At 42.7% G+C, this 12514-nt stretch overlaps 1 protein-coding gene across 1 annotated transcript in view; it reads left to right on the forward strand.

Moving 5' to 3' along the window:
• The window catches only part of MEMO1 (mediator of cell motility 1), a 178324-nt gene that overhangs the window by 29245 nt on the left and 136565 nt on the right, over window positions 1–12514 (forward strand). The window contains exon 3 of the mRNA XM_030195949.1: window positions 7038–7106. Within this exon, the coding sequence (XP_030051809.1) occupies window positions 7038–7106 (69 nt within the window). The remainder of the gene's footprint in view (window positions 1–7037; window positions 7107–12514) is intronic.

The raw sequence follows: 12514 nt of genomic DNA on the forward strand, positions 1-12514 counted from the left end.
CTGGAGGAAAAGAGTTAACTTTCTAGAATCCAATGGGTTGCAGGATCTGAGGCAACATGACTTTATCAAAGGAAAATCCTGTTTATCAAATCTGATTTCTTTGACTGGGTGACCAAAGAACCCGATAAAGGACATGTGCTAGATGGTTTAATGAGTCCGCATGGGTTCAGCTAAGGGAAGTCTTGCCTCACCAGTTTGCTTTATTTCTTTGAAGGCGTGAATAAACTTACAGATAAAGGTCAGCTGGTTGATGTAGTGTATCTAGATTTTCAGAAAGCTTTTGATAAAAAGTTCCTCATGAGAGAAAAAAAGTCATGGGATAGGAGGCAAGGTTCTGGTGTGGATTAGGAATTGGTTATTGGACAGAAAACAGTGGGTAGGATTAAGCATTTCTCTCAATGGATGAGGGTGAACAGTGGAGTGCTGTATGGATCAGTACTGGGACCGGTGCTGTGTATAAATGATATGGAATCGGAATGACGAGTGAGGTGATTAAAATTGCAGATGACACAAAACTATTCAACGTTGTTAAAACCCGTGTGGACTGTGAAATATTGGAGGAAGTCCTTAGGAAATTGGAAGACTGGGCATCCAAATGGCAGATGATATTTAATGTGGACAAATGGAAGGTGATGCACAATAGAAAGAATATTCCGAATCATAGTTAGATTCTTTTCTCCTAAAGATGCTGTGAATAGCGAAACGTGGCTCCATGCTGAGGACAGGAAGATTAAGTTGCATGTTGGTTTTTTATAAAGTCACATCACAAGTATTGAAGGTTCCACTGAAGTCATCTCGAGCGTCATAGATTTGGAGCATTTCATTGCACTAGATCTCCCTTCAAGATAAGTACCACACGATTAATAAAATTTGGAGGATTGTTTAACGTTTACTATTGGATGGTGCTCTAGTGGACCATTCAAATATAGGCAGGAAGGGAGGGTTCAGGTGCAATGATGTTTGGCAATAGTGTTCAGTCATGAAAGTGGGAAGCTTTTAATAGATCAATTATTGCACCCTGAGCATCACAAAATATATTTTAAATTTATATATAAAAGATATGCTATTAATGATTAGTTGAGTAATGTGATCATTTTTTTCATAATGACAGGTTGTGGGTCCACTCCTCTCCAGCTCCTGTCGGGGGAAGGTTTCCCTGTTCTTTGAGGAGTGGGCCAGGATCAACTCAGATCAGTGGGTCTTCGATATTGTGTGGGAGGGGTACAAACTCAAATTCTGCCTCATCGCAGACACAGTCTTGTGCCTCCCTGCAGGGTTCCGGCCAAGTGGCAGGCGGTCCTGGACATTCTGCAAACGTTATTGGCTCTGGTCGCCATTGAGCCATTTCCTCGGTTGGAATGAGGCATGGGCAGATATTCCGTTTACTTCGTGGTCCCCAAGAAAGGTGGATCCTTCTGTCCGGTTCTGGATGTCAAGGGGGTCAACGGGACGTGCAGAATTCAGCATTTCTTCATGGAGACTGTGTGGTCAGTCATCGCCTCGGTACAGCCAGGCAAGTTTCTGGTGTCCCTGAATCTCCGGGAGGCTTACTTTTACATTCCTATTTGGTCTCCGCACCAGTAATTTCTCCTCTTTGCGGTCCTCGGCCACCACTTCCAGTTCAGGGCAATTGGCCATGGCACCCAATACTTTTTCCAAGGTTATTGTGGTGATAGCCACTCATTTGCAGAAGCAGGGCATACAGGTTCATCCCTGTTTGGACGACTGGCTCGTGTGGGCTCCTTCCCGGTGGGACAGCGATGAGGCATCCTCCAGGGTGGCTTCCTTTCTATCTGTGCTGGGCTGGTGGACAATTTCAACAAGTCACCTGTCTCTGCCCCAGTCCATGGAGTATTTGGAAGTGTGTTTCAACGCTCGAGCAGCTCGGGTTTCTCCTTCCTTGCCAGTTGAAGTTTCATTAGCAGATAGAGAACTTGTTGTCCATCTGGAGCGCCAGGGCCTGGGACTACGTTCACGTTTTAGGGTTCAAGGTCATGACTGAGGAGGAAATGTTCCAAAGGGTTCATTGTGACCTTGATTCAGGCCTGGAAGCACTCCACCTCTACAGCCTATGCGAGAGCATGGTGGACGTTTGAGGCCTGGGTGACCCAATGGGGTATTTTCCCACTTCAGGTTCTTTGGGACACATTTTGGCTTTTCTGCAGGACGGGCTGCAACAAGGCTTGGCTGTTGGCACCCTGAAAGTTCAGGTGGCGGCCTTGGCCTGCTACTGAGGTCGAATGCATGTATGTCTATCGTGGCGCATCTGGATGTGGTTCATTTTTTTGTGGGGGGGAGGGATCTTACATCTTCATCCTCCTCTGCAGCCCATTTGTCCCTCATGGGATGTCGGGCTTGTACTTTGTGAGCTCCAGCGGGCCCTGAGCCTCTTGCTGAGACCATGCTTAAAGATTTTACCTTGAAGGTGGGTGCTTCTTGTGGCCCTCTCCTTGATAAGGCGGATTTTGGAACTTCAGGCCTTGTCTTGCTGGGATCTGTAGTGCTATTTCCCTGCGAGTCTCATTCTGCTGGTCTCAGCCTGTGAATACAACTATATCAAGATGGAGTCTGTGAACTATGACCCTGTACTTCAGTGAGCAAGCAGATTCAACTTTGTTTGTGTCAGCTCTCTGCTTGTGGTAAATCACTGGCAGGCCTGGAAAAACTCAAGGACATGCAGTGGGCTACCTGCCCCCTCTTTTACCTCCCTGATAAGGAAAAGGGAATAAGACCATGGCGCCAGCAAGCCTGATGAGAGACAGGAATGCCCATCACAATGTAACAATTTGAAGGTCAAGAAAAGGTCGTTTTTTTGCTTAGGGAAGGAGCTGGACAAGATCATGATTGGTTGCTGTCTGGTCACCTGAGAATCGGGGACTGGAAGAGCGGGACCGAGAGGATAAGAAAAGGGTCTGGCAGAAGTTGTCTGGTTCGCCTGGAAGACTGGGTAGCTGGAGAGAAGACCAGCGAGACCTGAAGTGGTCCACAACCTTGTGAACTGTCTATCTGAAGAAAGTACCTGTTGGTTCAGCTGTACCGGCCAGAGTGACTGTAATCCTGCTTGCTGCAGAGAGCCTGGGTTATTCTCTAAGACTGACTCACTGTGGAAGACAGTTTGAGTCTAAGGGGAAAACCTCTGCCAACCTCATCTGAGAGACCACCCGAGAGTCAGCTCGGTGAGAATTACAGGGATTTATTTCCGATTAGTCTGGGATTAGTGAGTGGGTTCTTACCTCAGCAAAGGCAGGTTAGTTCAGAACTGTGGTCAGGAAGATGTGCTAACTGTATTACTTCATGACCTAGTCAGTTACAAATCAGGATTGTGTATAACCTAGTAACCAATGATAACAGTGTTTTAGTTAGACAATACATTCTATAGTTTTCTTATCAGCATAAGGTCTCTATATTTGTACCTAAGCCTTATTGCAGAGTGTATCATTTATATTTTCTTATCTTTATAATAAATTCTAATATATATCAGCTGTGACTTTTCTTTATCACAGTTCTCTACAACGGAAAGAAAGTTCTGGTGTAGGCACCAGAAGAGGCAGGTTCCTGTAGAATAATACCCCTAGGCAGAGCTGAGAAGTTGTTTAGCCAGACTTCTGTAAACGGGAACCTGGGAATTACTCATTGGGTTGCTTTTCCCATAAGAATTATTTATTTATACATGCCAACATAAATGGGGGCTTGTCCGTGTCCGTCCGTCCTGTTCCTTCCTTTCTGTCCAAGTTGGTTTTAGCCTTTCACCTTAATTGGATTGTTTTTCTTCTCTCCTTCCGGTGGGAGGATTACGGCTTGGAATATGTGGCTTTGCATTTGTTGGATGTCAAGCATGCTCTGTTGTGCTACTGTAAGGTTACCAATGACTTCCATTGGTCGGATCATCTTTGCTCTGTTCTTGGGGCCCAGGAAGGGGTTCCATAGTTTAAGGTGACGGTGGTCTGCTAGGTGAAGGATGCTATTTTGGCAGCTTACCTGTTGTCGGGCAAACAAACTCTGCTCCATCTTAAGGCGCATTCCACTCAGTCTCTTTCTGTCTCTGGAATTGTCTTTGGGGGAAATTTGTTGATCTGCTATGTGGGCATCGTCGTCTTCCTTTTATAAGCATTATCAGGTGGTTATGGTAGCTAAGGCGGAGGTTGCCTTTGGAGCTTGGGTTCTTACCTGGTAACTTTTTCCTTTATTCCCTAGAACCCACCCCTTTTGGTGCTCGGCTGTCCTTTTGTATGTAAAGTCTGGTACATTCGGTTCAAGACACAGTTGGGGTTGATTTTGCTTTTTTCATGTGGTTTCAGTAAGAGGCCGGAGCTTCTTTCTGTGTGTCTGTCTTTCTCCTACTGCTTAACTAGTGAATACTGATTCAAGCTGGATGTACAAGGCTATATATAGGACAGCTTACAAGTGCTTTCTGTTTCCACCTGCTGGTCGATGAGGGACATAACCTACAGTGGTGGAAATAAGTATTTGATCCCTTGCTGATTTTGTAAGTTTGCCCACTGAGAAAGACATGAGCAGCCCATAATTGAAGGGTAGGTTATTGGTAACAGTGAGAGATAGCACATCACAAATTAAATCCGGAAAATCACATTGTGGAAAGTATATGAATTTATTTGCATTCTGCAGAGGGAAATAAGTATTTAATCCCTCTGGCAAACAAGACCTAATACTTGGTGGCAAAACCCTTGTTGGCAAGCACAGCGGTCAGACGTCTTCTGTAGTTGATGATGAGGTTTGCACACATGTCAGGAGGAATTTTGGTCCACTCCTCTTTGCAGATCATCTCTAAATCATTAAGAGTTCTGGGCTGTCGCTTGGCAACTCGCAGCTTCAGCTCCCTCCATAAGTTTCAATGGGATTAAGGTCTGGTGACTGGCTAGGCCACTCCATGACCCTAATGTGCTTCTTCCTGAGCCACTCCTTTGTTGCCTTGGCTGTATGTTTTGGGTCATTGTCGTGCTGGAAGACCCAGCCACGACCCATTTTTAAGGCCCTGGCGGAGGGAAGGAGGTTGTCACTCAGAATTGTACGGTACATGGCCCCATCCATTCTCCCATTGATGCGGTGAAGTAGTCCTGTGCCCTTAGCAGAGAAACACCCCCAAAACATAACATTTCCACCTCCATGCTTGACAGTGGGGACGGTGTTCTTTGGGTCATAGGCAGCATTTCTCTTCCTCCAAACACGGCGAGTTGAGTTCATGCCAAAGAGCTCAATTTTTGTCTCATCTGACCACAGCACCTTCTCCCAATCACTCTCGGCATCATCCAGGTGTTCACTGGCAAACTTCAGACGGGCCGTCACATGTGCCTTCCGGAGCAGGGGGACCTTGCGGGCACTGCAGGATTGCAATCCGTTATGTCGTAATGTGTTACCAATGGTTTTCGTGGTGACAGTGGTCCCAGCTGCCTTGAGATCATTGACAAGTTCCCCCCTTGTAGTTGTAGGCTGATTTCTAACCTTCCTCATGATCAAGGATACCCCACGAGGTGAGATTTTGCGTGGAGCCCCAGATCTTTGTCGATTGACAGTCATTTTGTACTTCTTCCATTTTCTTACTATGGCACCAACAGTTGTCTCCTTCTCGCCCAGCGTCTTACTGATGGTTTTGTAGCCCATTCCAGCCTTGTGCAGGTGTATGATCTTGTCCCTGACATCCTTAGACAGCTCCTTGCTCTTGGCCATTTTGTAGAGGTTAGAGTCTGACTGATTCACTGAGTCTGTGGACAGGTGTCTTTCATACAGGTGACCATTGCCGACAGCTGTCTGTCATGCAGGTAACGAGTTGATTTGGAGCATCTACCTGGTCTGTAGGGGCCAGATCTCTTACTGGTTGGTGGGGGATCAAATACTTATTTCCCTCTGCAGAATGCAAATAAATTCATATACTTTCCACAATGTGATTTTCCGGATTTAATTTGTGATGTGCTATCTCTCACTGTTACCAATAACCTACCCTTCAATTATGGGCTGCTCATGTCTTTGTCAGTGGGCAAACTTACAAAATCAGCAAGGGATCAAATACTTATTTCCACCACTGTAGTTATTTGGACTGATCCTTGGGACTTATGGAAAGAAAATTACTAGATAGGACATTATTGTCCTGCATCTGAGGTGGGCGGGAAGGCATGTGTGTATGTGTGGTTGGGACTACCAAAGGCTTCTAGAAGTTTTAGAACGCTGGGAATAATTCTGTAACGGTATAGGTTATCTTATCTGCTGGTGTGAGGTTTTAAAAGCTATGTATTCATGCTTTGAATAGTGGATGCGTTTTGCCAGACATGGGACAGGCATTGCTTTTGGCTCTGCATAAAAAGGACCTCACCTGAGTTGGGTCCCTCCCTATCATCCCATATCCCTAATATAGATGTGAAGATTCTGGTGTCTGATGGTGAATAGCTTTGAGGACAGTACTACCTGATTTAGTGTGGAATGAGTAATGTCAAACATCTAAGGTCAGGAATGCACAGGAAGAGATTATTCTTAGTTTCGACGTTGAAAACGTTTAACAAGGTAATTTGGGATTATATCTTTTGGACTCCAGAAAGTTGGGGAGTGGGAGACACTTTGGTTGGATGGGTAAAGTTGCTATACTCTCAGTTGAGTGCCAGAATGTTCATTAACCTATTAGTGCCCAATGTTGGGAACAGATCAATCTGTTCCCATATGGCTTATTATGGGAACATTGGGCACTAATGGATTAATGGGATAGTGTCTGAGGCCTTTGCTCTGTGCCGAGGCACACATCGGGGTTGAAAAGAATTCTATGAGCCTTGCTTTCCTAACTTGTCTTGTTTTTCTGATGTGTGTAATGTGAACATGGCTTCTTCCATTGATGCCTAGGAATTGAGATAGATTTGAAAAATGAAGCATAAAGAAGCACTTAAAATGCAAGTTTTTGGATTAATATTTTGCATTTCAAAGTTCAAAATATTGATTGGTACACAGTATGTTGTATTTGGGAAAATATTACTGTTTCATTTGCTTATTTTTTTAAACTAACTCTGGCAACATTAACATTATGTTGTGTTTTACAGCCATGCAGGATACACTTACTGTGGCTCCTGTGCAGCTCACGCCTACAAACAAGTTGACCCTTCTATAACGTACGTACTACTGCCTAAGAAAGTATCTTGTGCGATTATTACAAAAAAGGATGATTGTTGGACAGGTTCTGCTTTTTCTTCCTCAATTCTCAGAACTAACACTTTCTATGAGCCATTTCAGCAATCTAAAATTTGTTTGGCTTGTTACTGTCTTAAAGCCCTGGTTGGAAGTAACAGAGCTGTGCCCCAGTTGTCTGACTTGTAGGGGAAAGAAGATAAGTGCATCTCAGTGATAATTCTCTTTTGAAAACTTAATTGCTGACTTATTTAGTAATTTTCCATGTCTAGGGGCAGATTTTCAGAGTTGCAGTTGGTCACTTCCAAGTTTATTTAATATTTACTACCCTGCCATTTGGAAGCTGTCAGGGTGGTTTACAATCTAAAAAGAAGAAAGACAGAAGTAGAAAAAAAAATGCGATAAATGAGATATAGCACAGCAGGGGAAGTGGGGGACAAACTGTAAAGGGGGTGGGATAAAACAATAGGAGTGCTCTGCTATAGGCAGCCAACTGCTTTGCTACAGGAGCCAACCCTCTTCAGATGTTTTGGTAAATCAATCAATTTGGTGGATCATTGATAGGCATCTGTGAATAGGTGAGTGATGCTAATCATGTGTTCTGCATCTAATATTTGGAATGGAATTAATTTCTGCTTATTAAAAGGCAAGAATACATATGCAACTGTAAAGAATTTCTAAACGTATTCAGATGAGATTTTCTGAGAGCTACACATAATCATGGTAGGCTCTTGATGAATAAACATAAATTCTGAAAAATAAAATACACTCTGCAAAGATCAGTAAAGCTGGTTCTTTATTAGAGCTGCATAAAGTGTCTTGTTGACAAGGAGGGAGATTAGTAGACAGGTATAATGGCCTTCTTTTCACAATATAAAGTGGAATCTGCTAAGCTGGTGTTTGTAAATAACTCAAGACAAATTTAGATTTTCAGTCTCAAAAAATGTTAACTGTTAACATTTTTTGGGACTGAAAATCTAAAATTGTCATGAGTGAGTTAGCTTATTTGTTAGCATATTTGTTTAGATTTAGATTCTAGGTCTACATCTTTCAAGAATAACAGATCTGCTCCACTATGAAGTTGGCGTGTAAAACGTGTAGAAGTATTCTCTCATCCATAATTACATTAGCATGCAAAAAATATTTTTTTCAAATAGATCCTAACCATTTGAAACATCTGTAAACAACTGTACATTAACTGAAGTACAACCCCCCCCCCCCCCCCCCCCACAAAATACAACAAATTTTGGAGCCCTTTATCCCCTAATGGTAAAGCTACCACCGGGTTTGCGTGCAGCAAATCAGCCCCATCGCCAAGCTTGACCAGGAGCCTGGTGGTAGTTCTGGGCCTACCGTGTGTCATTTCTGGTGCTAGAAAATATTTTCTATTTTCTAGTGCCAATGGGCATGCCTGGCAGTAATTGTGCAGCACCATTTGCTGCCCGGTTACCACTGGAGCCCTCACCACCTCCTAAACAGGAGATGGTAAGAGCTTTAGCAGTAAATAGCTGCATGGCAATTATTGAATTACTGCCCTTTAAAAAATAAAAACAAAATAAAACTTGGCCTCTGCGCGCGGCAATTTCGTGCACCAATGCCATTGCGGACCACCTTTTACTGCCGCTTGGTAGAAGGGCCCCTTTATGTTTTCTGATGAGAACCACACACATGCATCACATGAATTCATCTCATGCAAACGCGATCATTCCAAAATTTTCTAGGAGACTGCTAATCATTATATGCTTTCTGAAAGAGTGTGCTTTCATTTTTTTTCCCCAAAATGTGACAGAAGCTTTCTCATATTACTACTACTACTAATATCCTAAATTATATGGCACTGTGGTCTAAAGATATTGACTTGCTATAGAAAAGGCATTAGACCAAGTAACTACTTTACGAACAACAGTAATAGTAGGTAAATACAATAATTCCCTTTTGACTGGAGCACAAAATGGGAGGAGCCATCAGTTCAGTGCAGCCAGTGCAGTTCCGTCAGAACTGTTATGATCCAAATTCTAGTTCTGTTAGTAACTCATGCAGCAATATTCTGTACCATATATAGAGACGACGACCACATCTGGAAGACCAGCATACAATGGTATGAAAAGCTATAGGATCAAGAAAGATCAGTGTGGGGTCTCAAGCGCTAAGTCTTAAAAAAAAAGCATTATGAATAATTTTGTTAAACCTGAGGTTGCATAGAGAGCTTTTCATCAAGAATAATCCAAAGGTACTGTAGTTCCTTACAAATTGGTAGTACAATGCCTTTTATAAGGGTACAGGAAGGTGGAGAGTAATCCATAGTGTCGTGGACTCAGTTTTTTCTTAAGTTTAATCAACAAATACATTCCAGTTTATTAAATAAGGTGGAAGATGCTATTAATTTACAATTGTAAACAAAAGGAATAAAAGGGCCCCTTTACCAAACTGCTGTAAAAAGTGGCCTTAGTGCGTTCTTACAGGGTCAGTCCCACGCACTAAGGCCATTTTTACCGCAGGTTTAAAATAGCTGACTTTTCTATTTTCTCTATTAATGGCCACGTGTTAATTTTCCCATTAGTGTGTGGCCATTAGCATGTGAGCCCCTACTGCTACCTATTTTGTAGGTGGTAAGGGCTCATGTGCTAACTACATTCTAATTGGTTAGCCTGCAGTAGTGTAGTTGCGCAAACTGATGAGCACAGAGCACACCCACTCTCCACCCCCAGACCCACCCCAGTGCTATTTTTTTTTTTTAGTGTGTGGGTAGCACACACACATCCTAAGATTGCTGAAAATTGTAATTGCCAGATTCTGGAGAAAATAAGTTGAGCGTATGTCACTTAGAGTGTATAGAATAGTTTTCTGTTTACAATCTAATAAGAGCATTGAGAAAATCATATACATGTAATGTTAAAGGCTACAACTATTACTAAATTAAATCATAATCTAATGAAACTAATCAAGGAACAAAGAGGTCTTTGTAAACATGCTGCAGGGGAATGTAAGCTATGTAGATCCCTCAGTTTCTGTTGTTAAGGTTTGCATACAATATCTTAATTATATCATTTTGAAGCAGAGAGGTGCCAGGCTACTGATTGGGGAGCTGGAGGGAGGAAGAGAATTTATGAAATTCTAATCCTTGTTAGACTGACCTCACAACTCAACTGAAATTGTTTAGAAACCTGATAACTCTTTCTGCAGAAAATAAAGGATCACAAAAGGTTACCATTATAGATTAGTTGCTGTTGTAGGTAATGAGACAAATAACTGTGGCTGCAGAGATCCACTTCTGCTTTCTTTAGAACGAACTGCAGTCTGCTTCTCTCTCCAGTTGCTCCAAAAATCTGAAGATTGAGGACTCAAGAAGGCTCAGGATGAGGGAGGGGAAGAGTTTAGAGAGCCTTTGCATCTGCCTGGTCCTTATGTTGGCCTGTTTTCTTCTTTATTTGTTAAGCAGGCAACTGTAACATAGTAACATAGTAGATGACGGCAGAAAAAGACCTGCATGGTCCATCCAGTCTGCCCAAGACAAACTCATGTGTATACCTTACCTTGATTTGCACCTGTCTCTCCCAGGGCCCAGACCGTACAAGTCTGCCCAGCAGTTTTTCCCGCCTCCCAACCACCTGTCCCGCCTCCCATCACCGGCTCTGGCACAGACCATACAAGTCTGCCCTCCCCTATTCTCGCCTCCGAACCACCAACCCCTCTTCCCCCCACCTGCTCCGCCACCCAATTTTAGCTAAGCTAAACTGTAGAGGTGGCTGTAGCATAGGCCCATGTGTACTGGAAGATAGAAAGCAAATGTTTTGACATGTGTAGGGCACGGGAAATGTAGTTGTTGTACTGTCATGCATGGATTGGAGGATGGAATTCAGAGAGGGAGAAGAGGTAGATTAGATGAATAAGGAATAGAACCTCAAGGAATGTGGAGTAGAGAGGGGAAGTAAAGTAAAAGTGAATGAGAGATGAAGATAGTTTGAGGTAGTGGGTGCTGAAAGAGTGATTTTCGGCCACTAACCTGATAACCTCCTGGCTGTATCTGGGTAGTACCGAGGCAATCAGGAAATATTCAGCAGCATTATCTGGCTAGAGCCGCTGAGTATCCCTTTCACCAGCTCTTATCCAGGTAGGGTCCACTTTTACCCAGATAAGTGCCTTTGAACAACAACCCCATTATGTTTTCTATTATCCTGACAGCCTATAAGTTAAAACCAGCAGCAGCTTCCTGCTAGATTCATGCAACCTTTGTTTTTTTTTGTTTTTTTTGGATAAAATGTTGCATGTGGCCCATTCTCTCCAGTCTCTTTGAGACCAGCCTGGCTTCTTGCCTCAACCCAGGATACAACCTTTGACCTTGCTAGCCATCTATAGAGACCCTAGTCCTTATGGGTAATCTGTTGCATCCCTCCCTTTGAGAAAAGAAAAAAAAATTGCCATCTTGGCTCAGAAAACAAGCCACTTCACAGCCTTTCTCTCCCTCTCCACCCTTTGAATTTGCATCGTTCTTTACCAGTCAACTGATCAAGGTCCAGCAATAAAAGACTTTTTGTGTTTATATTGAACAAGAATCAGCATTCTTAGTTTCAGCTGTCTACAGTAAGTTCCTTGTTGGCTTATTTGTAATAAGCAGTTGGAGGAAGAAAAGTCTGATCTTGGATGTTGAACTGGTTTAGCTTACTGTTGAGGCACTGGAAGTATGCATTTGAGAAAAGTATAAGTTGTGGGCATAGATTTGTGGACTGATTTAGAGAGACTTTATGGGGAGAAATTCTAGTGGGTTGTAGGATAGTTTCAAATTTATTTACGTCTTGAAATACCGCCCATGAGCATGCCTTCTGTGTGGTGTGTATAGGTTAGAATAATGTGGCATAAAATGAATAGGCTGCAGGGGCGTGTGGTGGAAATTGACAAGAGAGGGGAACGGAGAAAATATTTATAGGCCTTTTATGGTAACATAAAAGATGATCTTTTTCTACCAATCACTGTTCATATTGCTAAGGATACATCTTAGCTGTAGGCCATAGTGTGTGACCCACCTGTAAGATCTCCTTATCCATTTTGTGAGGATGAGAATGATAGATTTAGTTTTCTCATTCACTCCATCTTTCACATTTCTAACCACAAGACTTTGAGGCTTATTTTCAAAGCACTTAGCCTCCCAAAGTTCCATAGAAACCTATGGAACTTAGCCTCCCAAAGTGCTTTGAAAATATGCCTCTTTGTAATCTGAATACCATCCATACTATTTAAAATTTTAATATACTGCCTTTTGATCATAGTAAATAATAGTCATGCAATAAAGTCATATCCAGAACTTAAATATACAAGTTACACCCAGTCTGGACAAGAGGCAACAGAAGCAGACAACAGACTTAAAAACAAATTATTATATGAAACACACACTGAC

The sequence above is a fragment of the Microcaecilia unicolor genome, chromosome 3 (assembly GCF_901765095.1).
Source record: "Microcaecilia unicolor chromosome 3, aMicUni1.1, whole genome shotgun sequence".
In the NCBI taxonomy this organism is placed as follows: Eukaryota; Metazoa; Chordata; class Amphibia; order Gymnophiona; family Siphonopidae; genus Microcaecilia; species Microcaecilia unicolor.